Below are 26,598 nucleotides of genomic sequence, written 5' to 3' on the forward strand. Positions count from 1 at the left end.
CCTGCATGCAACAAGCCCTAAGTTTGAGCAGTGGTGTCTGTTTGGATCCTGCTCTCCAACTTCTTTACGTGTTTTATTTGATCATTTAAGACAAAACACAGAAGTTGTCTCCAAAGAAGGAGCCAGACTCCTCTTCCCCCTTTCCAGGACCACCTTCCTCTTGCTGGGTTAGCATCAGTTCTTTCTCTAGCTTATTCTCTCCATAGCAACTGTTACACTGTCATGCACATGATTTAATAGGAAGGATGTTATATCAGACTACAGATTAGCAGTTAAAGAAGATTGTTGGGAAGCAGCATTTGAAGACTGACCATTTTTTGAATGAGCAATATAACCACTAAGCTATTATTTAGAACATGCTATATTTATCTTTTATCTTTCTACTGTCATATTTTTGAGTAAGATCAGCTGTGCCTCCTGTACCTAGTGTTGAGTTCAATGCCAATGAAGTGCATTAGGTAGTCTTTGATGAGGCTTAAGAAACTAGGTCCACCTGAGAAGTCAAGTGTTCCCTACCTGTTCTTGAACTGCAGTAGACACAGCAGTGTCCAGAGTATACATAGCTAGCTCCATAAGGTTAGGCTGCATTGTACTTCAGAAGTCCAAAATTTAAGTGCTATATGATTCCAGACATTAGTGAAAAGCCGGTGTTCTGAACTGCTTTGGGGTGTGAATGCCCAGATTCTGCTTAAACTGAACTTGAGAGTTTCTCTAATCCCTTATGATAGACAATCCACTCTCACAGTGACTTTATCTTTACATACCTTACTGGTAAGTGACTCAACACCAAAGACCCCCAAACTTAAGCAATTAGAAAAGTATGTTTTATAGAAGTTTTGCAGGTATCTGTTCCAATAACTCTTCCTCAGAAACACACTTAAACTGAAGGGAAGTCAAGATTGCAGCACTTGGCTATATTACAGAGCAAGGACTTCAAGGACAGTTATAAGAACCTGGCAAACATCTGTAGCACCAGGGTGGTCTGAGCCTCTTCCAAACTGAAAGAAAGTATTCTCTGCCAGCAGCAATCCACATCCAAAATTTCAGGAAGTCCTTTACGCTTTTAGAGTCATAATGGGAGTTTAATAGAGCAAAAGCTGATGTGTACTCTCTCTAAACACTTGGGATAATCTTCATTTTGGACTTTTCCGAAGGTGCAGGTGCAGCCCATCTACAGGGAAGCTAAAGCAACTTTCTTTGCACATCAGGTGAACAGCATTATTGCTCAGTGTAATTCTATCCATGGTGAAGTGCTGCTGTTAAGTATCTTATGTCAGTCCCAGAGTGGGAAACAAAAAAACCCAACCAGTGCTGCAATATCTGGTGAAAGAAGGTGCATCTTTAAATTTATCAGGCAGTATGAAGTCAGGCAGAGAAGAGAACTCATAATGTTCACTTAGAAAATCCATTTGAGAATTTGATGCGAAAGAACTCGTCCCATTGGGAAGATGACTTTCAACTCCTCTACAAGCTGTAATACCTGTCTTTTGCTTAGCATTTCCTCAGGGATAGGTAGTCATTTTGAAGATGCTACAAAATCTGTGGTGCGCAAGATGACTGCTGCCTATTTAGTGAACTGGAGGAGCGTATGGGTTTATGGATTTGCTTGTTTCCAAAGGCAATCCCAAACATTGGGTCTTAGGTATCCACAGTCCCAGTGACACTGCAACATGCAATTTTATACATAACCATCAATCAACAAATGGTCTCTTATCTAACTTCAGTAACGTGTGCTAAATTTGATTCCTCTCTTACATGGGCATCTATGCCTCTTCCAACTAGACAGAAAAATACTAACCCCAGTTTAAAGTGACAGAAGTAGAAAAGATATTTGAGTCCCAATCACCCAAATCCAGACCAGTACAGTAATGGATGATTTGGGGACAAAGTACTGACTATCACTAGCATTTCAATTTCTTAAGGACACATGTAAGATGACTAAACAAGTTTGAGCTTTTCCTGCTTTACATTTCAGACAATACCATTTTTGTCAGTCTTCTGAGTAATTGCGTAGAATTCAAAGAAGCTGGTTTGATGCTACATTACACTGAAGAAATGCAAATCATTAACTCACCTCAATGTCAGAAATTAGCATACACACACAGCAGAAGTTGTGGAAAGGGGACTTCCACAGACATGAGCAAATTGCAGTAAACTAGCAAAACCACAAGGATTTGAGGAACCTGTATAATTACAATTCCCAGTTGTTTTCACTAAAATGTGCCCCAGACTACAGCTTGCATTCTGGAAACAAACCCACATTCAAAATCACCTTCAGTTTGTACTTTTCTGCTTTATCCTTCAAAGCAAAAGTAACAGTGTAAACAAAAATACTGCTGCAACTGAACCATGCATTCTGTTTCCATCAAGTTGGAAGAACTGAAAACCAGAGTTCTCTCTAGTGGTATACTAGCACACGCACAACAGCTACAGGAGTCTCAAAGACTGGTCTTTGAAACAGTTTTAGTCTTTTGAAGCACTGGATCCACTTCCAAGATGGGTACCAAACATTGCGCTTGCACATGAAAAGCGAGCTGGAGATCCAAAGTCCGGCATTTTAATCAGGTCTGCCCAGCTTTGACAGGTAAGCGTCAACATAACGACCCCTGGGAAGTGGCAACTTGCATCACAGCTACTGGCTGGCCAGCAGGCACAGCAGTAGTCCCATTCGTGTGGCAGGCAGTTCTCTCAGAGAAAGCACATATCTAGATGAAGAAAAGGAGTGATAAGACCCCTCCACTTTTTTGGGTTTTTTTCTTGTTAAGGTGGGAAACTGTGTGCAAAATTCATTTTCTAGAAGATATTTTTAAAAGCTTCATTCTTCAGCTGCAAAGTGACATTTTGCAGTGAAATATATTTTTGTACTGTCTAGAAATTCATTTTTTCACATTTCTCCCCAGAGGCAATACCATCCATGAAAATTACAACTATGTCAGTGACATTTCAGTGTTAAACTGGCTTTTTCATAACTAAATGCTAAATTTAAAAGGAAGTAACTCTTCTCAATGGGCAAGTTTGTATCACGGTTAAAAGGAAACAAGTCCCAGCTATCTAGAAACCTTAGAGTTAGCTTAACTTGCTTTTCAATTTTTGCTACTTCTAATCCCTGTCTTGCTGTGTTATTCAAGAGAATATAAGCCTGGTTTTGCTACTCAGGCCATTTGTGTCTCTTCCAGACTTTCAAAGGCTCCAGCACAATTAGTGTGATGAGGACTGCACAGTTGCCTATCATCCCCCAGGAGTGATCCGGTGCCTGCAGCAAACCAGCAAAATAGAAGTGCAAAAATCCTTGCAACTTCATCTGCAAGCCTGTACAGATGACAGCTTTAAATAAAAAGCATAAACCTGAATGTGTTGGATTGCTTCTTGCTTTCCTTCTGCTGCCACACTCACTTCCCATTCTGCTTAAGCAGCCAAGACATGAGAAGGAAAGTGAAGAGCTGTCCAAGCTCTTATGTTCCTACAGGTGTCCCATCCCAAGCAAATCAGAGGAGGCAGAACTCTAATACTTGCATTTGTGCAGGTGCTGCAGAAGAGATGACTTGGGGCAGCCTGCATTTTGACCGCACTTCTATTTTGCAGACACACATGGTGGAAACAGAAGGAGAGCACATGACTGGGTTTTATTCCAAGCTTTGTGTCTACAGCTCTGCATAAACTGTGGGCAAGTTACTTCATGACTTTGTGGTTCTGAAGCCATATTACACACCAAAATGTAATATTTCAGGCTTCTCTGTTTACAAGTTTAAAATTGCATTACAAAGAGTGCTAGATGAGTGTAACGTAATACCCTAACTCAAATGCTTCAGAAGAAAAAAGTAGATCCCAAAAGAGTATGAAAGAGCACAGGTGCTTGTCATGCTAGACTGTAGAGGTGATTTTAAGAGCAAAAGCAGACATATGCACAATTTGATGCATATTCTGTCTTTTCAAACTGAGGTTGTGCATAATTTGATGCCTATATTGCCCTTGCAAGCAAAGGATGTGTACACAACCATCTTATTCCTATACTGTAACCTTAAAATAAAAAAGAAAAAAATTAACAGTAATATCCTTCCAGTACCCTAATGCATTTTAGTATTTTAAATCAGCAGTTTTGACTTGAGAGCTCTGTAGACACATTTATCATTCAGCTGTGCAACCATACTATAAACTGTCAACTCTTCATCACTGTCCACTTTGACAAATTACTCTTGCAACAGCATTTCCAAGTTATCCTCAGCAGCCAACACACCTCATAAATCCACATCATTGTAGTGTTATTAGAATTTCATTTCATGCTTGCATTCGCAAACATTTAAGCTTTCAACCTCTGCTGCTGGGCATTAATCATGGAATTAATCATAGGATTAAGAATGCCAAATTCAAATTCAAGGTTAATAACGTCCTCACCCAATATTAGTTTTATATTCTGCCATGGGATAAAACTTTAAAACAAAAGTACAAGACCTTTGTCTGAAGTTACCAAATATACACATAAATTAATTGTACTGTTGTTCCATCATGAAATGAGAAGTTGCCCAAATTCAATATTACTGCTTAAAGAAAAATTTCAAATCCCTAGACCCTTGAAAAAAACCAACCATTTGGCCTCTGTAAATCTGCTTGCATTTTGCCATGAGGATGAGCTAAAAGATCAATTATGAAAAACCTAGCAGCATCAACTGAGTTTTCAAAACCAATGATCAGAGAAGATTGTGACAGAAAATACTGTGATTTAAGAGAAATACAGAATAAGAAGTTTCATTCAAGAATATTAGATTCTCACATTCAGTTGACATCTTCATTTTTAAGATACATCTGCATTAAAAACATGAAGCACCAGTTCGTTGACAGAATACTACTACACAAACGTAACTCTGCTGGTGCTAAAACATAACCTTTTAGTAAAAAAACTTAGATCAATTTCAGATGATTATGAAACCGTATCTCTAGCTTCTATGATAAATAACAAGATAAATAATATATTCATCCTGTATCTTTTCCTTCCCCAGCTTTATGGCCCATAAATAAATCAACACTTGGTAATAGCAATGGAATGAGTCAAATTTGTGATTCAACCTAGCTTTTTTTATTTCTTCAGATACGTGTTTTGGATATGCATTTAACTATTACTGCTGCTTAAATTAAAGCGATGCCCCAAAAAGTTCAATGACTGTAAACTGAGTAAATTAACAGAAACTGCTTTCATTACAACCAAGTTACTTAGATAATACTTACTTTTTAATCTGAGATACATAATTTAAAAACCCAGCCTCTTCCCCCAAATCCTGCAGAGACTACACAATTAATACTAGCTTGTAATTACACAACCACATTGGCTCTCACAGTTCTTCACAAGCAGTAAGCCACTAGATATCAATACTACTTCCAAGATCAGTTGCTGCAAGTTATCAAAATTTTACTATTAAGAAAGAAGAGTTCAAGTGCCAATATATCTGCAACTTCACTCAAAATCGTGACTTTCAGGGGTTTTGTTTTCTGTTAACAGACTCTGCAATTCATGAACAGTAGGACTGAAGAAGGAAACGGCCATGCTTCTTAGGAGGATGTACTATCTACTTCTACTTTCCAAATTTTACATCCCAAATGCCTCCCTATTACTACCTCAAGAGCTACATAGAAAGCAACAGAAGAAGTGTTCAGAGGATCTATGACTGAGTTCATACTTCAGTTAAACAGGATACCTAGCGTGGACTCCCTGGATAGTTGCTGTTTACATCACTTCAGTTATAAACATTAGAATTCTCCAGGCTAAAAACACCGGGAGGACTTATGAATAATAGCAACACACTTCATAAGATTTCTGGTTTTGTAGCTTTTTCCTCTTTTCTATTTTTTTCTGAAGTTATGACTTCTTTTGAGAAAAGTTTGCCAACAGTTACCAGAAATATTAAGGCACTATGATGTTCCCCTTCTGCAGATTAAAAGACTACTGACCTCACTGAGGTAAATAAAAAAGGAGCATGTAGACCCATCTACACCATAACTTGCATAACAGGGATCCGATCGCCACATATCTTTCATCCACTGTAACAGAACATAAACATAGTTTGTTAGGTTTAAGTACTACATAATAATTCTATACAATTACACACTCAACTCAGGAATAACAGGGGGAAGCTGCAAGCGACTATATCCAACCAGATAAAATCACAAATAACAAAAAAAGGAATTTCATGAATATTTTGCAGCATAATGCATCTCTGCATTCTGCTGCATTGGGGAAGTAACTACACACCAGACATGAGCACAGTTTATACAAACTGGTAGCCAGGCAAGCAGAGACAAATATCAAAAGGAAAATATAATCAGGATCCAGACATATGGGTATGGCCGGAGTTGATTGCATTGCCCCCCCATGTTACACTTGCTCTGGTATTTAACAGATCATTTCAGTTACCAAGATTTAAATTTGCCCGATTCTGCCAAGAATCTGCCATTTCTGCAGAAGTAATTGATTTAAATTCATATTTTAATATTCAAATAATGTATTACATAGGCACTATGCAGCCAGTTTGTCAAAACAGATCAAAACATAGACCAGAGATTTAAGACTTACAGATTATTTTTTTAAATACTCTTGTCTAAGAATTTTATTTAGAGAAAAAAGGCAACATAATTTCACATGTACTTTGGTAATTATTTGTTTTAACTTTCAGAAATAAATTGTAATACTTGATAATATCTGAGTGCCCAGCAATTTCACTTTTGTCCTCCACTACTAGAACAGTATCCTTACATTTGAAATGTATCTTTGGGGGAAAAAACCCAAAACCCTCCATCTCTGCAAATTTTGGGTTGGTTTTTGGTTTTGTTTGTTTGTTTGTGGGGTTTTTTTTCTTCCTTTACAACCGATGCCTGATGGCTTTCAATATTTGGCTTTTCCAACTGCATTATTAGTAAAATATAGGACTTCTGTAGAATCAGCTGTGTTCTGGTTGCACACTTAATGCAGTGCCCAGCTTGTGAGAAGAACCACCAGATTGCTTCTAACAGAAAAGGGGAAGGAAGGAAGTGGACAGAGCTGCTGGCAAAGATGGGAAAGAACTGTAAACCAATGTCTTGCTGAAACAAGGAAAGGACTGGAGTGAGGTACACATAGAATTCCAGTCTTGGGGTAGAGGAATGCCAAATGACTCATAATGGGGAATAAAATAGGGCATCTCAAAAAGGAGACGGAAGTTTCTGAATAACGAGAAAGCATTCAAATAATAAGGCATTTTATTAAATAATACAGCATTTTAAGATAAGCCAGCATTTTAGGCCTGTCTGAACAGGACGCCAGTAGTGGTGAAGGCTTGAGGTGAGCAGTGCTGTAGTGACACACACTCCTAAATATCCTCTTTTCTTTTTTGACCCAGTTGTTCTTATTTTACGCCATTGTCCAAGTAGTGACCTCTTGCAACATATATTCAGTTTTTAACAGAGCACATATAATAAGGTTAAAACCAGTTCAGTTACCTTTATTTTCCCTTCACAGTGAGGAAAACCATCCATAGGAGGCAATTCACACTGTTCTTGGGCTCCATTTATGAGATCTAAAGAGAAACACAGACCACAACTGAATTTCATTTTACAGTTCTGACAGATAGCCTAATGAATCCTTCCTTTTATTTTCATGAGTCCACAATCCAGACTGACTAAGACTCCCTACTGTGTAATATTTGTTATAACATTAAAATTCAGTGTGCTCTATTTGCCTATCCAAGAAAATGGTTGCATAGATTTCAGCTCTGGCTTGCAGTAAGAGTGCTGAATTACAAAAAACTGGTCTACGAAGACTTAAAAATTAAGTGAATCCATACTGAAAATAATAAAAAAGCAAAATACCTTCCTAATCAAAGTGTACTTAAAACTATGAAATTACAATAATTTATTTCCAATTGTGAAACATTTGTAAGACATATATTGCTCTTAAACATAAAACCTGGATTTTCAAGTTCTGTTATTTTATCAAATACCCATGATCCACAACTCGGCATCAGATATATGACCCAATTAATAAATTTTCCAATATGATCTAAATTTACAACTGAGTAGTACTACATCGCATGTCATGAGAAAAATTTCCTATGGTCTCCCAAGATTTTTTTTCTTTTTTGCCTATTTTAATATTTTATCATTATAGATTTTTGCAACACTTCACCCATGAGCCAAGGAAAAAGGAGTAGTTTTAAAGGACATTACCACACCAACTCCAGGATGGGATTTTCTTCTAAAAAACTTAGAAGAACCCTCTAACGCAGGCCTTTAAGGCAAGAAAAATGATTAATGTAGTGGAGAGATCCTTGCCAAAGGCAGCAAAGGATAAGGTTTTCACTTTAGGTAGCTCATCCCAGAGTTATCTAAATTATACCTGCATCATTTCTGGCTTTTCCCATGGGCAAGAATCAAGATCATTAAAGCCAGCCATCCATCAACCTAGGAACACTTCATGCTATGGGAGATATAGTGCACAACTTCACCCAGAATATGCTAACTAGAGAGCTCAGAAAAAGAAAAAAACCTGCAGTACTAGAATAGAGTAGGGACAAGATCAGTAGATAAAAGTTGGAACATTGTATTATATACAAAAAACCCCCTTCTGATTTATCTGATTTTTTTTTTCTCCAAATAGTTTCTTTTAAAGATAAAAACTTGAAATGTGAGTGAAGCACTGCAAAATGGAGCGGATGGGGAAAGAAGAATCAAGCCAGGAAGATGACACTTATTTGGCAGTCTCTGCAACAGCAGTAATTTGACAAACTGAGCTGTACTGCCACTGAAGCAAAGTAGTTTTTAAGATGACTCTGTAATTTCAAATCAATAAGCACTTTCAAAATATTCTCCCTTATCTTCTTATCCTTATAGGATTTTTTGCAGACTAGACCCCTGACATCTAGGGCTCTGATTTCTGTTCCAAGTAAGAACACACAGAGCATGCATACGGGTATCAACAATTTAAAAGTATGTTCTAAATTCAGTCAGTACAGCTAGATAACAATGGGACTTTTTGCTTTACTACACTTCAGACTTTCCACTTGAATCACACTGAAATCAGTGCTTGAGATCAAACAGCAGCAGACCTACCTTAAAGCAAAAAGAGGCATGTTTAAAATTACGGCAATTTTCAGTAATTAATATTATGCCATTAGAAGAGCCTTATGGTCTAAACTGTGGGCTTTTTTCTTGTGTGGGTGGGTGGTTTTTTGTTTTTTATTTTTACAAACTCATAAGTATTTTGAATACAAAATAAGTACAGAGTTTTTCATAATGCATGTCAAATTCAGATTTTCCTAAAACATAAAAGGCATCTTAAATCTATGCTATAACGTCAGATGTGCAGTTCAACCACACGGCAAGTTCAACTTTCAGCATCATACAGAACTTAGGGTTGAAAATTCTGAATGTTTGAGCAATCCTAATCCATCAAACAAGTCTTCCTATCAATTTCAGTTGCATTTGGACAAGTTATACTTGCCATGCTCAAAGATTTTTTTGCCCCCCCCCTCCCGCTACTATATATAGAACCAACCAACTGTAATTAGCAATTTTCAGAAAGATAAGAGACAAGAGACAATTATTAAACCCTTAAAGAGAAGGTATTATTAATGGTATTCAACATGCATTCACATGTACCTTTGCTGCTGCAACAGTGTTTTCTTAAGGGGTATCCTTCCTCAGCCACCCCTCACCATGCCAGCACTACCATTCACTTGACTCTTGGTTGGATCACTCATATGGTATCAGTTAAAAATAGTTCTTGCCCAAAAGTATTACTTGAAACCAGAAACATTTTTTTGATTGGCACTACAGAAAGCAAAGCAGAGTTGGGAATGACAGTCCTCCAGGGGCTGCAGCTGCAGGAGGTGTGGCTGGTACAGCCTAGCAAAGCCACTTAAGAAAGCATAACATACAGCCTTTACACTGCTTGCTCTGAGCTAAACGATCCTCCTCTGCAAGATGGTCGTTCCTCCTTAGACTTGATGTTACTCCTTCAACTGCTTATTTGTCAAAAGTAGAAAAGTACTCAAAAGCTGCTTTTATGCCCTTTCTGTTGATCAGAAGGAATAGCTTGCCAACGTCAAGGATCCGTGAACTTTGTCTTCTATCTCAAGCTAACTATGGTATCATATGACTGCCTTCTAGTTCAGAGGGTTAGTCAAGCAAACCCTCCCTTCTTCTCAAGTCCCTTTATATACAGGACAATACATAAACACAAGCTATAATTCTTGATTTTACAGCATAAACATCTAGTGTTCTAAGTTTATCGCTTATATTGCATTTTAATGGATATCTCATCATCTGTCAAAGGAAGTAAGGATGGACAAAAAGAACAGAAAATACAGAGAATGACCTCATTTTTGGTAGCTACACAACCGTAGTCTAGATACCTGTTTGCTTTTGTCATGTGTAAACACATTTTCTGCATGCAAGTGTATTTTTGTAGAGGGGCAGTGATCTTTGCTACTGTTCGTTGTTCAAAAGGGTTTACAAGATCCCTGTATTTGCAAGATCTACTTGCAAGAAGAAAAACTGCCTTCTTACAACAGTCACATATTGCACCAGCTATACACTTCAACAGCTCAGCTCAGTTACAGCAGTACTACATATAGATACTTTCCAAGCAGAAAGCCAACTCTCCCTGTTCCTGCCCATTCCAAGAAGCAAAAAGCAAGAAACAGACACTTATGTCAGCACAAGCTACAGATTTTCTCAGGCTTCTGGTCTCCCCTGTGGTCAGCTGCACTAGGGCTTTTCCAGAGCAGTCTCACTCTTAACAGCATACTGATCTCCCCAGGATAATCTATATGTAAAGGGAACACAAAACACTAACACCCACCTTCATCACCCCTAACCACGTTAAAATGCTTGGAGAAGCATTAATGCCTCCAGTTGTATTTCCAGGAGCACCTGACATCTTTCGCCCTCCTTGCCTGTAACAGTAAACACTCCTAGGTTTCACCTTCCTCAAAAATGATAACACCTTTTTTCCACCATTACAGATACTCTGAAGACACTTCACATGCCCACCAGTTTCCCATTCCATCTTCCCACCCAGCTTTACCATGGATCTAACCCAAACACCTATACCAACTTTCACTTGCTTCATTCACAGCTACTAATCAGGTAATAGCATAGTGAAAGCAGTTCTATATAGCTTAAACAGAAACTGTCCCATGAAACAATTTACATAAAGCATTACCCAGAGCAGAACAAAATGTAGCAATATATGCATAAAAGATAAAATGAATGTGAAAGAACAGGAGATGCACTAGAGAAAAGCAACTCTGTTCCACCTGAGTACTGCCTAGACAAGCAACCTTTCCTTTGTGCCCACAAAGAGTAAGTTAGCTGACGTAATCGGACTGGAAACACATTTACATCAATAAGAGTTGTTCAAAGCAACGCACTGCCTGCAGAAATGGGAAAGTCTGGAACATACTGATTTCCACACATAAACCTGGGAATTAAATGCAAAAGACTGAATTCACTTGTGAATAATTTTGATGGTTCTACTACTTGCACTGAAGCCGTATCATTTCTTCTTGGCCATAGTCAGTGTGAGTTCTAGGTTGAGAAACATCCCTCCCAACTTTTTTACTCCTTAATGATCAGAACCTATATGAAGAATTACAGTTCAGCTCCTGTAGCTGCTCACTACTAACTAGACATGAAGGGTGTGCTGGAGCTTGTTGGTAACAGCTAGTAGCCAGTGGGCAACAAAAAGGCAGCTTACTAAACTAGCAGTTCTGAACTATAGTTATAAGCATAGGAAACATCCTTGGAAAATATCTAAAGTCAAGGAAGCTGTGATCTGGCTCTTTAAATACAAATTCATAGCGACAAATTAACTGTCCAGCTTCCCCTCATCAAACCACACTGTATGGTCTATAGCTGGACCAGCAGCAGCAGCAAGTATTAGACAGTATTCCCTACAGCGTCTCTAGCTCAGTGTGGGCCCATACTGCCAAATCAGCTCGCCTCCCCCCCCCCTTTTTTTTTTTGCACACGCTTTGATCATCCATGCTAACTAGGAGCTGGCTCTTCTTAAACAGGAATCCAGAGGTGAACCAACCTTGCCTATCCCATGGACAGTTGGGACCAACCTCAATCAGATACCAGTTTACACTTTTGAATGGATCACAAAGACAGGGGAGATGAAGCAAGTGGAACCCTGGGGATGCTGATCTACCTATCTGGATCTTCCAAAGTATGAAAAGCAAGTATTAAAATACAAGTCAAGAGTTCAGAGTTTCTTCATCATTTGGAGATTATGACAAAACCCTAATACCTTATGAAAATTCTTGTTAAAATAAAGGTCTGGCTAGAAGCATTACGCTGTTACCAAATTCAAGTCGGATAGTTTTCCTGAAGGGGAAAAAATACATTATTAAGCCAGACATTAAAGTTACTTTTGTTGGAAAATAGCATTTGAGAAACCACAAGGATTTTTATACGTAATTAGGTTTTATGTAATTTAAAATGCAAGTTCTGAGATATCTTTTCCCAGTCAAAACTTAGAACCTACAGCCAAAAAAGTTAGAAATACAGCAACTGTCATGTCAGTACACAGCAACAGGTAATACACACACTTTTTTCTCTTAAGCTTTGTGTAAGCCATATTAATTTCTATTCTACAGACACCTGAGTGTTTTTGAAGTCATGCGCAGCTTATTTCCTTGACTGCTGTTATGCAAAGACAAAATTATTAAACATTTATCTCACATGATGTTACATTAAGAGTCAATGCATTGACAAATTTAAAATATGTATGTGAGCATATTACAAATGTAAGAGCACATAGTTGTTATAGATTATCCTGGAAAAAATGGAAAATATTGATAAAACACCAAGCAACTCTAGATTTAAAAGCTCTTTAAATACAGTGCTCTGTTTGTGAGGTCCTGGGATATTCAATACATCACTAACCAAAACTCCATCCCCGTGTTTAGAAAGGAGCCATATGTTCACTTTGCAAATGTCTGTGCCTGTTTAAAGATACACAGCTTTGCATCAGGGATCGTTAGTGCACAGCAGGTGAAACTGAACTCGTGAACAATCATCAGTTATTTCATTGCAAAGTCTGTCACGTTAGCACGAATGACTTGGCAGATTTAAGTTAAGCCACCTAACCTTGCACTGGAAAAGATACTTCTCCCTTGTTGCTCTGCATGAGCAACTATACTGGCTAAAGTCCCACGCCTTTGACACAGCTCTCTAAACGCCAGTTCACAGATACAGGTCGTCTTTGTCTCTTGCAATTAAACTCTGTGTCCACAGGTTTAGTTTGGTTTAGTGAAGGTCTATAACACCCAAGAGAGAATTACATGGTTAAAAGCACAACCTGTGATAGGGAATTGATTTTTTGTTTGCTTGCTAGTTACTCTTTAACAAAACAGTAAAAATAAGTAAAAGTGAGTGTGCTACAAACATATTTTGTTCTTTTCCTATATCACACCATCCTTCAAATAATGTACATTGTAAGAGGCTAAAAAATTCTGCTTCAATTTTTCTCCATTAGACAGGTAGGAAGCCTAGAAATAATCCACTAACACAGGAGGCTGAATACGAGTTATAATTAGATACTCAGTAGTGATTGTTTATTGATAGGTATTCTATTTGTCATAAGAGTTTTAAAATAACAAATGAAAAAGATAAGCAAATGAAAAAGCTACAATACTGTTGAAATTGCGAACTGTGACACCAGCAGTCTGTCTAGTCTGCTAAGGACCAACTCTTAATTCTTCAGAGAATGGAAATATCTTAAGGTCTATCAAGACCTATCTTAAGCTCTATCAAGATATCTTAATATCTTAAAATTTAACATGACACAAAAGTTTATATACTTTGGAACCTTAAGGCTGAACTCCAGATTTTTAACTAGTGCAAAAAAGCATATTAGAATATCTTTTGATGACATATAGCACTGATAATAGCTCAACTCAGTGTTTCCCATCAGCAGATCTTACAAAATCAGGAACCTCCTTAGTATTAAAAGGGCAGAGTCATCATATCCGATCAAGTCTATTCACCATTTTTATGTCTATTTGTTCTCTTTCTGGTTTTGATCATTATACAAAAGTACTATCCTTACTTTTATTCATGGAACCCTTCTCTTGTTTCTATTTCAGTTCTGAAATCTGGTATTTACGGTTAGACACAACACTGTAGATAAGGCTGGTTTAGTTTGTGTAAGGTCTCCTTTGCCTTCTCCCACTAATTAACGCATTCTCAATTTAATTCACATTTTTTATCTCCAGCTGGTAAGATTTCTTTAAAGAGAGAATTTGCAGTGTGAGCTGAAAGCACGATCAACATATTCAGTGAAATGAGCTAAAGGTTTCATGATTTTAAATGCAGAGCACAAAATGCTTTCTACTAACATTTTAGAAACTTCAGTAGCAAAGCATTGGTATGATTTAAAGAAAATTAACTTTTCTACTGCTAGTCCACCCTCACACCAGCTGTGCTGCTGTGTTCCATTAACACTACTGAAATCAATGCAGTGTTAGGAGAATTCAAGTAGTAGTAAAGTGGTTAATCAAAATGCAGCCCAGGGGACCACTAACAGCCCCCTTCAGCATTACTAATACAGCTTAGCACTGCAGTGGAAAATATTCACGTGTGGTCTTCTGCACAGTCATTACACTACGCCGCACCAGCAAGGCTTGAAAATACACAATTCTCTCCGGCTCCACGCTACTGCCTTTGTGAGAGGCAAACAGACAGCAAAATGGGAAAAACTGCTTGCTATTATATACAGTGTGGAAAAGGAATACAATGCATAAAGCACAATAAATACAAGTCAAAGCAAAGCATGACCCTAAGCAAGCTGTAATCTTGGCTGTTAGAACCAGTGCAGCCCACATCCTACTACATCCAGTACACACTGATGTTCTGTGGGGACAACTAGTTTGTTTTTTAAGGCATGACCATATAGAACATTGTATGTACTGTTAACTGATGAAAAGCCTACCGTAGTCATCTTAAGACAGGAGGACAGCTTTGGAACTTCTAAATAATATGCAGTATCTTAGCTTTTTTTAATCTAGTTTGTCTCTGCAAGTACAGAACTATGGGTCAAACTATGGTTGCACACTGTTAAAACTAACGAGGCTGTTACATGTGTAACAAAGTTCATCAGAAAGAGAGCCATGGAAACAAATCACCTGATGGTGAAGTTACCTGAGTTTTCCCCCCCATCCAAAAGGCTTTGGTGTGTCAGCCCCAAGTCTTTAGGAAGAAGGACATGGAAATATCACGACAAAGGTCCTTCTCGCCATAGTAACGTTACAAAAAAAAGCCTGCTTGCAGCACTGCCAAAGCTGACTTGTCAGCTTGCCTTGCTATATATTCACGAAGGATGCCAGATATCTGACAGGCATCCAAGCCATCATGTCTTACATGACAAGTAAATACTGAAGTCTGTATCCTAATGAGTGACTTTAAAGATGTTAACATTAAAGTTGTTAAAAGAGAACTCAACAGCCAATACAGCAGAACAAGTTAATGCATAAAGAGGAAAAAGCTATGGAAACTTTGAACAGATACACCGAAAATATTCTCCCCGAGTAGGGCTACATACAGCAACCTGATACTTAACTGCTCTTAGTCTTAGAAAGAGTCCTCCAAGTACCAGCTATGTACAAGAGGGTGGGGGGGGTGGGGGGGTGGAGGAGGACTTGATGTGAACCTTCACTTGCTTGTTTTTATGGGATCAAAGACACGCAATTAAAATCTTCTGAAGTGACACTTTTCAAGGCAAAAAAACATTTTGTAAACAACCAGCCTGGAACAGTTTTTGGTGCAATTATACTATCTGAGGTGATAGATGGTTACACTTATCAAAAATTTAGCTTTTCATTGAACAAGCACAGTAGAGTGATGACAATGGCCTCAGAGCACCTTAGCCCTTGCTTTCAATCAACATTTTTATTTTAAAAAAAATTGTTTTACAACACGCATAGTCAGAATTAATACCACTATTATTTAGTAGTGGTTTAAAGCCTGAGGAATTGCAAGAGTTTCCTTTAGTTTGCTTAAATCAAGTTTTTCCCATGGATGCCAGAACACAGCAAGAGTTCACAATTTAGGGAAAAAAAAACTCCAAACCAACCCCAAAACAAAGCCCAAACTAAAGCCAACCCACAACAGACAAACCCCACACCCCCTGCTTACCAAAAAAATCACATGAAGAAAACAGGACTGATTCTTTGATCATGTTTGTGCAAGCAGATTGCCCTATCTGATGAAATATGCTGAGTGCAATACTGTCCCACAAAAATCAAAGATTTCTTTCATGGTTATCTTAGAAAAGCATGAATGTTAAAAGCCAAGTTGTCTAAACCAAACTACTCTTGTGCCTGTCACATGGAACCAAGGATTAAGCTACAACAGAAGCAGCCATATAGACATGTGCCATAGTGTCATACTTCCCCATTTCCGTTTAGTCATCTCCAAATCAGCAATTTAAGATTTACCAAGGGTGTTATTTCTGCAATGGCTCAAAGCTTCTTGTTTTAGAGGCTGATGAAAACTCTTATCTGCTGGGCACCAAAGGTTCAGATTAATACTTTTTTGTGTGTATGGGAATATAGTACTTCCTGCAAATGCAGAAAGGATGGCTACCAAATATCTTAAAAGCTTTTCAGATACAACTTGGATAAAGTCCTTGGAAAGAGGACTTTATTGCTTCTGAAACCAATCAGCTGAAGCCTTATAAGCATCTTTATTAACAATTCACTCTTTCTTAAATGAAATGGAGGTTCTGAAAAAGCAGTTGAAAATTGTCAGTATTAAAACAACTCGATTGTTCGATGGTTTTGAGGAGGCAAGAAGAGAAAGGAAAGAATGCTGATGATGTTACACACGGATTTCAAGGAGGGGGGGGAGTAACACCTAACCTCCCACTCAAGCTACCCAAGGTGCTCCACAGCTTTTTTTTTTAACATAATGTATGCAGCCTCACCCTCTAGCAGAGGTCCCATCCTCAGGTCCTTGGGGATTAGGATTAAAGACACTTGTGATACCAAAACGCTCTATTATCCTTTCACACAACCCAAAAGAGAAAAGAAGCTGTTTTCCTTTCGAGCTTCTCTCAATGAAAGAATTCTGCAAAACTAACTTCAGAGGAAGAAACCAGGTGTAGTACCACACTACAAACATTAAACCTAAACACACTAAGGATATGAATACACAGTACAGTTTACATATGAAATCAACAATGCTAGCTGTCCGAGAGTCTGAAGAGAGAGATTTCTGGTCTCTAAATGGGAACTCAAAAATGAATCAAATAAAAGTTTGACTTCACCCACTTCAGAGACAGCTGAGTTACACTCCTTGCTAAATCCTCAACATTTCCTCCTACCAACTGTTATCGCCTTCTTATTATAAACGGGCATAATCCAGATGGATTTTCTTCAGATCCTTTTATCTGCCAGAAACTCTACACGCCATCACAGAGCGATATTTTCCATTGCAGATTTCACCACTGCTGCCTCAGTTCTACACCACGCTTGACAGGCAGAGGTGCAACAATTTTGGGAAGAAAAAAGAAAAAAAGGCAAAAAAGTGCCACTTTTCTCCATGTCTCACCAAATAAGGAGCATAACTGATGAAGAGACCTTTGTAAAGTGACAAATAAACTGTATTTCCAAACAGCCCCTACATTTTAAATACTGAGTCATATTCTTAAGATGTCTGCACGTCTGCCCAAAGTACAATTATAAATCTTGGTCAAAGAATATATTTTACTTATGCTAGGTAATCTCCAAATATCAACATCTCTCAGGTTTCAGTATGGTAATGAAGAGGCTACTCTCCTGAAAAAGTCATGGTCTATGTACCAAGTAACACCTATCACATAAATTGCTTGTTCAGGCTACAGTGGTGAAAGCACAGGCTAAAAATTGATCAAACTGCTTTTACAAAGCCACAGACATTTCTGTTAGGCTGCTACAAGGCATAAATAGCCATGATGGCTACTGTTTGGCCAGAGATTGTTCAACTTCTCGATGTATTAATAAACCTAAAACATAGATAGATATTTTTTCCAAACTGCTAAACAGTTTGATTATTTCCCATACCAGTGCCTTCTTTTTCCTTTGCTGACAGGCTCTTTTGGAGAGGGTATTGCTCATTCTTTCATTAAGCAATTTATAATGGATTATCTTAGCATAATACTCCAGGTTATAACACCTCCCAGTCCAACGTTTATCCGGACGTCCCCAGACATTGCAGCTCATATTACTTAACATCTTCCATGGTCAGACTACATTCTGTTTTGTTGAACACTGGTTTTGGGGGGGGGGGGGGGGGGGGGGGGGAAATCTCTGATAGTCAGGTATTTCCCTAATGTTTTTTCTCTTCCTCAAGAAACTGCTATTTCATCTTTCTGCTACTGGTGCTATCATTTATTCACTAGGAAAACCTACAGAAGTTGCTGATAGAAGCTTTAGAAGACAGTTGATAGCCCTTCAAATGACATCCTGACTACAAACAGTAGTTATGGTTATTTTAAAAGGAGCTACAACACTCATTATTAGGTCTTATCCATATGGTTCAGAAAAAAATTTTCATCTGCTTTTACACCTGCAAGGCTGCAAAGGCTGTGTATTCCTGTATTAACACTGTCATCGAGTTACAGGCAGCTGCTGCCCACTAGCACAGAGCAGATCTGTTCCTCGGGGAACCATGAGCTACTCAAATGTATTTGCCCAGGCAGCTGCAGTGACCACTCTCAAAGTCTGGATATCTATGTCCCCAAAAGAATATTAAAAAAATCAACAAGTACATAGAAGGTTGGGGTTTTTTCTTCATTAGAAAGAAGGATGATAGATTCTGCGTTGCAATATCAAGAGACTGTAGTAACTGAAGGTGGTTCTAGCTTACATGTGGCGTGTTGAAAGAAGTAACCTTGCAAATTTACTAATTATAAGTAAAAACTTTCCTGGACCAATAGACATTTTGCCATCAAGATGTATACTGGGAAAAAGTTAAATACCCTCTGACCTCAGTTCATTGAGAAATGTCAGCATTTTAAACAAACTGATTTTTCAACCACTTTGCAACTGACAAGCATTTCTCAATATACATTCCCTTCACTGTTAGCTGGATTACTTACATTGTCCCATTCAAACTCATATCTGAGCTAAGCTAACAACAATGTATATATGAACTGAAGAAAACATCCATACATTCTAATACTATAAATATTCCTTTTTTATACTATTATTCTAGTTGTCTATACAGAAAAGGTGGACAGGAGTGGAATTTATTTATTTTTTTTTTAAATCCGTATCTGGTCCAATTGCCAGTGTCCTTAATCTCACAGAAAACAACTTTGCAATACATAAATCTGAGTCACAGCTGCATACTAGTTGTGTTTACTGAAGTCAGATAAAACCATAACCTGGACTGATTTCAGTAACTTGACCCTGGAACTAAACCACAATTCTTGCCTTATGATCTTCTATCTGTAGCGTATGGATACTGTTCTTAGCGCTGTTTACCGAATACAGCGATGTATCCATTAAAAGAAAATTGCACTTGCAGAGAGGCTTTGGGAGGAGAAATGTTGACTAATCATCATAATCTCTGTTCTTCCCAGTTTGCAGATAAACGAACACTTTTTTATGTGGAAGTGTTACTAATACTTAAAATACACAATGAAGAGAAGGTCATAGCACATTCAGATTGACAAGTCTAGCCTGCCATGGTAGTCAGTTTTAAATTATAAGAAAAATATTATGTTTTGCTCTTGAGTTTGTGTCCAGTCACAATCAGCAATGCAGACAAACATTTACAGTATAATCACCTTCTTGTCATTCTATTATGTCTTATTTTATCACTTACATCTACTGAGGTAATATACAACACACTGTAAACTTTACACAAGGTCAGTGAGGACAAAAGACAGATTTCAGGATAATTAGTGACTCCGCTATTTATTACCAAGGTTTACAAGCAGTGTCAATAGAAGCTACAGTGCAGCTTAAGCCTGCATGAAGCTTCATTTATTTCAGAAAGGCTTTTCATAGGAAAAAGAACATTGTTATACAGATTATAGAATCAGGTCTCAGTGTTCTGTTACAAGTCAATAAAAAAAAAAATGCATGAAGTAGCTCTACAGGAAGCAGGACTCTTCTAGGAAAGTCTGCTAATGACACTGCATTGTTGCACTGATGAATGAGGCTATAAAATGCTTCATTTACTTTAGAGTTTTAAGCAGTGACTCTGAGGCAAAAAAAGATTTGCAAAAAAACCCAACTCAAGTAGTCTTTAAAAAAAATTACTAAAAATATTAAACATAATGTTGTTAGGATGATCCATAAATACTATGGTTGTCCAGATAGAAAGAGTGAAATTACTAAAAATAGCTAACATGAATTTGTCTAAAGCCAGCATTAAAATATTACAGCTGATGAAGAGAGAAACAGTAATCCCAACAAGTTTGCTTTCTGTGATCACTTCATATAGTAACAGCTGAATAAGCCATTATAAAAGATGACAATGGAAATATCACGTGTATTTGTATCCATACATGTTTCGGCTCCAGTGAAATGACAAACTGTTGGGTAACAAAATGCCTTCTTTACAACAATTTTCAGATTATCTCAATTGCTCTAGCACAATAAAAAACGATGCTGTTAAAATATTACAGACAAAACCAGCACTGTAGCTGGTATCGTAATCACAATGTTTACTCATCTAGCTTATTTTCTGAACAATTCCTTCCTAACAGAGAAGATATTTATATTATGATTTTACTGGAATAATATGGCTTCCAGAGTTTGCTACTGTCAGGAAAGTGCTATGAAGACAGTAGAAACAAGTTTTTCAATTCCATTTGGCTGCCTCTGATCAGATGAATTTCCACTGATTACTTCACATAGATGAACAGTAGGTACTTTAACACAAGGATTAGCTTCAAGCTGTATTCTACCCAGTGGTATTATCTGGCATGGAGATACCTGAACAGTAACATTATCCAGTCACCAGAACAATACATTAATCAAACCTTAAGAAACTGTTTCCTAAAGGTTTTTCTGTTGTTGCTGTTTAATATAATTGCTTCAGATAATTTAAACTTAGTGTACCAACAGTCAAAGGTAAAAAAAATGAAGCTCTAATAAGACAAATAGTGTTCTTTGCCACAGTGCAAGCCTGAGGCAGCAAAAAGCTATGTAAACACAGCAAACTGAAAGCTCCTACCAAGCTCCTTTCAACGTTGCTTGTGAGTACTAAAATTGTGAATCTAGCAAAGTCCAAGAATAACAAACAAAATTCAATTCACCCTAAGAACTGATAAGAGACATTTCCTAGTCAGATAAGAACAATGATCCTTTGCCTATAAATGTATAAGCAACAACATGAGTACGCTTCTTCCAATTATCTGCAAATCTGTTGAAATAACAGCATCAAGTCTCTCTTTTGTCCAGCTACAAAAATAAAATATACAGGGATGTTCTTCATTTTATATATAGCCCAGAAACTATAACAATACTGTACTAGCTCACTTTCCACCAAAGCAGAAGATCAACAAAGATCGTGTGTTGCACGCCTTGTGGTAGCAACATGGCTCGCCCTATTAGTAGTCTGTAGGTGCTATAACTCTTCAGTCTAACCAAGGCAAGAGAGCAGGGGATGGGGGGGGTGGAAATTACCACAAGGCAAGCAGTAGTGAACCACACAAGCAAAGGGCTGTTGTAAATGCCGATAAGCGTATTTTTACTACGTGGCAAGAGAGACACAAAGGTCTGTCTCACCTAGACATAATACGCCCTTGGTGTCCTGGTACAGACAAATGCAGTTAGGACAGAGCAGCTGAGACAGCAACTCTGCTAGTATACTGTAATCAGGTACTCACTTTTATACCTACTCTCCTGGACTTCCTTTCACTGGCATTACCCTACCAAAGGGAGCATCTGCTTCCCTCTTTAGACAAATTTAAAAGGCTAACACCCTCTCAACAGAAGTAGTATTTATTTTTTCAGGAAAGTCAAGCACAGGCAAGACTTAGGAGCACAGCTATCAACCTATGTACCAAGTTTCCCTAACTCTTCTGCTCTGCTCCCTTTTTGGGACTGCAAAGACTGTTATTAGCAGGGCAGACTCAGGACCTTCCTATGGGTCAGGACAGCCAGTACCCATTTAGACTTGGTGGCAAAGCAAAATGCAGGACAATAGACCAGGCAGTATAAACAACAAGATTTATTCAGTGTACCAACCACATTCACAGCTGGGAACAGTAAAAGAACCAAGATGTACAGATGAAGGGGCCAGCAAAGCATTCTACCACCATGGGATGACTCAAATGCTTTGAGAAGAGTTGTACGGGTAGCAAATAGTCCATTCACTGAAGATAAAATTAATGACTTCAAATGGCATTTTAAAACATGAATTCATTTAAGCTGAAGGTACCAGGTAGGTCATCTCTGTGTGTCAAATCTGAAGAGCTATTAAGGAGAGTAGGGAAGGACATTTTGAAATCATGACCAGTAACAAACATAATAAATATTTTCGTTCAGTTAATAACCAATAAAGTGCATATGGTAGAAATGCAGAGCAGATTCATACCAACTCAAGTAATTAGGCTTCGAGAGAAAACACCTGCCCAGTTTCATCATTCTAAAGTACAGCCATTTAAAGTATGAAGCATCTACTATGAACATGGCAGACTACTCCCCTTTGGCAGAGAATTTGATTTTCTTCAATGTGTTTGAGTTACCACAGAAGAAAGTCTTCCTCTGAGCTTGTAAAAGACTACTGGACTTAAGATTGCCATTGATACAGGCTAGACTTTGAATTTTGTTTTCTAAGACATTCCAAATATCTAACACTGAAAAATTATGTTATGGCCAAGAGAGAAAAATATGGATTAAACAGCCCATAAATATTTTAAATAATTGCAATACCCACCTGCTACATTAAGCTTTTCAACTGCTCCTAAACTGGGAGCAGGAGTGGTAGTATTGTTGGTAGAGTTTGCTCCTGTTCCATTAAGTACAAGATTTTCCACCTTGGACTCTAGCTTCCCAATGCGCTGCAAGATATTATCCAACAAGACAGCAAGTGTCTTCTTCAAATCTACAAATGAAAATGAAAGGTTAAATTGTTTAATAATGCAATGCACACTGTCAGACAGAATAAAAAAAGAGATATAAGGAGATGAATATATATATATATATATATATATATATATATATATAAACTTTCTCAGTGCAAAATCTTTGCCATTAGCAGTTCCATGCACTAACGTTCCCTACTTTGTTCAGCCTCTGATACAAGCTTCCCTGGACGTGGAACTTGTCTTCCTGTGTATTTTATAAAGCACACTGCAACTCATATACATACCCTATATTCAAGGTGAAGTGTGCACCTTTATGGGTACACACATGGAAACAAAAAAAATACATGCTTTGTAATAGCTCAAGTAATAAGAAGCTGCTTAAATAACAAATGCAAACATAAGTCCATACTCAAGCACTATGAGAGGAACAGTCTGAGATGCTCAAGTCACCCAGAAACAAAAATTGCCTTCCCAAAAGGGATAGCTTTGAGCCAGTACAAAAAACCTTCTCCTGCATTTCCACCACCACAACCAGGTTCTGCACTGGCAATAAAAATGTTAAGTTCATATACACATAACACCCACTTTCAAATGCAGTTTAACTTCTCCTAGGGAACTTGACCACTGTTTGACAGCAAGTCAACTTACTCCTCAGCGGGATTTGGAACAGGAAATGAATGTCACAGGCAGCAAGCTGCAGGGTGAACTTAACTTAAGGATACCCTGTACCCTCAGGCCTAGCTAGGGCACATATTAATGCTGTTACCCTTCAATTACTGGAGACATACTGTTTGGGGTTTTCGGTTGGTTTTTTTTCTTCTTCAATTCACCTACCATCAAGCACCCTTACAAGACAATGGGACACTGATGATGGCTATATAGCAGATAGGGTTTTGTTTTAAGCCTACGCACACATTTCTCTAGGGACCTCTACTTGCTTGGAGGACTTATAATAATCTAAATATTATTCTAGTACCACACTGTTTAACTTATGTTGCATTGTAAGATTACAGTACCAGTATAGTTCAACATGCAATCGCAGATCAGTAGAAGTTACAGAATAAGGACTGCTTGTTATTTAAACAACAAAGGAATATAATTGTTAGCTATGTTTGGGATGATAATCTCAGGCTTACAGGCAAGTACCTTCACACAAACTGAAAAATTCTTTTTTTAGAGGAAAAATGTGGTAACAGAAACAAGACATGGAGAGAACCTCCCAGCAGGATATTTTCATTACCTGCACCAAAAAGTAAAGAGTGTTAAGATAAAACTAGAGAAAAAGGTGCAGCTATTATCTGTTGTATCCTAGTCTTTGTTCTTTGTCTAAGCTTACAAAAAACATCTATCCAGTTTCTTCAGAGCTGAATATTACAGCAACTATAAAAGGAAATAAATTTAGATGACTAACTAGCCATTAACTTTCCAGATAGCCTGAAAATGCATAGGTAAGTAGGAAAGAAAGAAAGTTTAGAAAATGCTAAACAAGTAAGGCATATGATGTGATCTCACCAGATTGAAAAGAGGCCACATCCAACCTGAAATTGGATTGTATTTTTATTTTTGTAATATTTTCTGGAAATATGCTTTGTTCTTTTCTGCATGCTTTGTCTCACACATGCATACAAATTTAACTCTCATGTTGTACAATATGGAAGAGAGTAAGTATTAAAATGTACTGCTGAACAAAGTAGTGAAACTCACAAAAAGTGTTCTCTACCCTGAGGCAAATATGATATATTTAAGCTTAATTTAAGCTTATGCCAGATAAATAAACTTAAACCTTAAATAAATTGACTGAACAAAGAAGTGAAGTGGGAAAGAAAAAGAAATAAACATAGCAGGTCTCTATCAGCATGGAAGTTCTTCCACAAGGAATTTCTTAGATCACTGACACACAAACTGAAAAACCTCCCAAGTTTCTCAAAAAAACAGCACAGAAGTTGGGTTTTTTTAAAATGAAGTTCTAACAACCTGAGGCATACTAGATATAGCTACTAGACAGATGTAGTAAAATTAGCAGACAACTTCATTTTCAAGTGACTGGAAAAATAAAATTTGTCCCATTTCATACTTACAAGTGAAGAATGTTTTCTCCATCTATGCATAAATCCACAGTTCAAAGTATTGTCAAGTGAGCAGCATTATGAAGTAAAATGTTTGGACAACTTAGAAAAAAACTTTAATCAGATTATCATATAATCTAGAGCACACACTTACCATATGCTGTCACTGTCCCAACATAAGGCCCATCAACCACATTTTTATTTTCTTCGGCTAATGCTTTGATGTATCTTTTGCTGAGATCCAAAATTTGCTCACGCAGGACTGAACTGCTTTCGTGTTGCGTTTGCTGCTGAATAGTAAAATGCAGAAGCATCATTCCCCAAATGAAACCAAAAGTCACCAGAAAAAAGCCGAGTTTCTGAGAGGACAGCTTCCATGGAGAGAATGCCATGATTCCCAACAACTTCACACAGTTACTACAAAAGTTCCTAAAGCATGAAGCCAAACAGCAAGTTCATGGTCCAGGTATATAAATATCACAGAGCAGGACTCAGTCTTATTCCAGCTCCTTAGTCAACGTATATCCGTATTTCAGTTCCATCCTGTTGCAAGAGAAAGGAAAAGAAGTATAGTTACCACAATATATTAAAAGTTTTTACTAGCCATCCTAGGTCTTTGCTCTAACTGGTACAGAACAGGAGTAGACAATATGCTTTCTTTGTAAATGTTTAATTTGTATGTATCAACATTGTAGTGTACTAGCCAGAGCACAAAGAAGCTGAGAAAAGCACTGGAAAGAGAACAAAGAGGGAGTGATGCGCCTGAGCAGGTGTAGAACACCTCTCAGTATCTGGATCAAATTCAATGCTTGAAGTGGATTCTAAGCTGAATTTCAAGGTAAGGCTGCTTTTACATATTTTTTTGTGTGCGTACACACAAAACTTTGTGATGTTGCCAGTGCAGCAATTTAAGACAATTCTCAACATAATTCAGTTCTCAGAAAACAAGTAATTTTAGCTGGCAGGGACACTGCTCGGAGTTCCTGGCAAGAGCTACGGCATATGGCTAGATAGGTGATCAGGAAATCAGACTCCCTCAGGGGTAAAGAGGAAAAAAGAAATCTACATTATTTAAGCCAATACACTCTCCTGGCTTACACTGCAAGCAGTCAGAAAGCTGGAATAATCTCCTCTTACTCCTGTGTGGCCTCTGCCATACAGTTACTCCTTCTGCATAAAACAAAGTTTGCTCTTTGCAACTACATTCAAAACACATACTTGTGAATGCTATAACATGTCTTTTATATATAAAATTATCATTCACGGAGCTTTTAACACACTAGGGAAAGAGAATTGTAATAACAGCCTTTAAGACACAGTAGGACCATCTTTTCATGGTAAACTCAAAGATAAAACCTGGCAAAAACAATCCAAAGGCAAGAAAAGCTCTGTGATGAGGGCTAGAGGCAGGGTCCTTAGCATAAAACCCAACAAGAAGAAAGGTAATTAAAAGGTAATTAAGTGTAACCTATCATG

At 37.8% G+C, this 26,598-nt stretch overlaps 1 protein-coding gene across 6 annotated transcripts in view; it reads right to left on the reverse strand.

Moving 5' to 3' along the window:
- MGAT5 (alpha-1,6-mannosylglycoprotein 6-beta-N-acetylglucosaminyltransferase) overlaps positions 1-26,598 on the reverse strand; it is a 133,308-nt gene that overhangs the window by 57,823 nt on the left and 48,887 nt on the right. For all 6 annotated transcript variants that reach the window (XM_054829878.1, XM_054829873.1, XM_054829875.1 and 3 more), the window contains 4 exons: positions 25,277-25,665; positions 22,906-23,073; positions 7,465-7,541; positions 5,941-6,030 (listed from right to left, as the gene is read on the reverse strand). In XM_054829878.1, the coding sequence (XP_054685853.1) occupies positions 5,941-6,030; positions 7,465-7,541; positions 22,906-23,073; positions 25,277-25,514 (573 nt within the window). In that variant the 5' untranslated portion in view covers positions 25,515-25,665. The remainder of the gene's footprint in view (positions 1-5,940; positions 6,031-7,464; positions 7,542-22,905; positions 23,074-25,276; positions 25,666-26,598) is intronic.

This window comes from Grus americana, chromosome 6, assembly GCF_028858705.1.
Source record: "Grus americana isolate bGruAme1 chromosome 6, bGruAme1.mat, whole genome shotgun sequence".
In the NCBI taxonomy this organism is placed as follows: Eukaryota; Metazoa; Chordata; class Aves; order Gruiformes; family Gruidae; genus Grus; species Grus americana.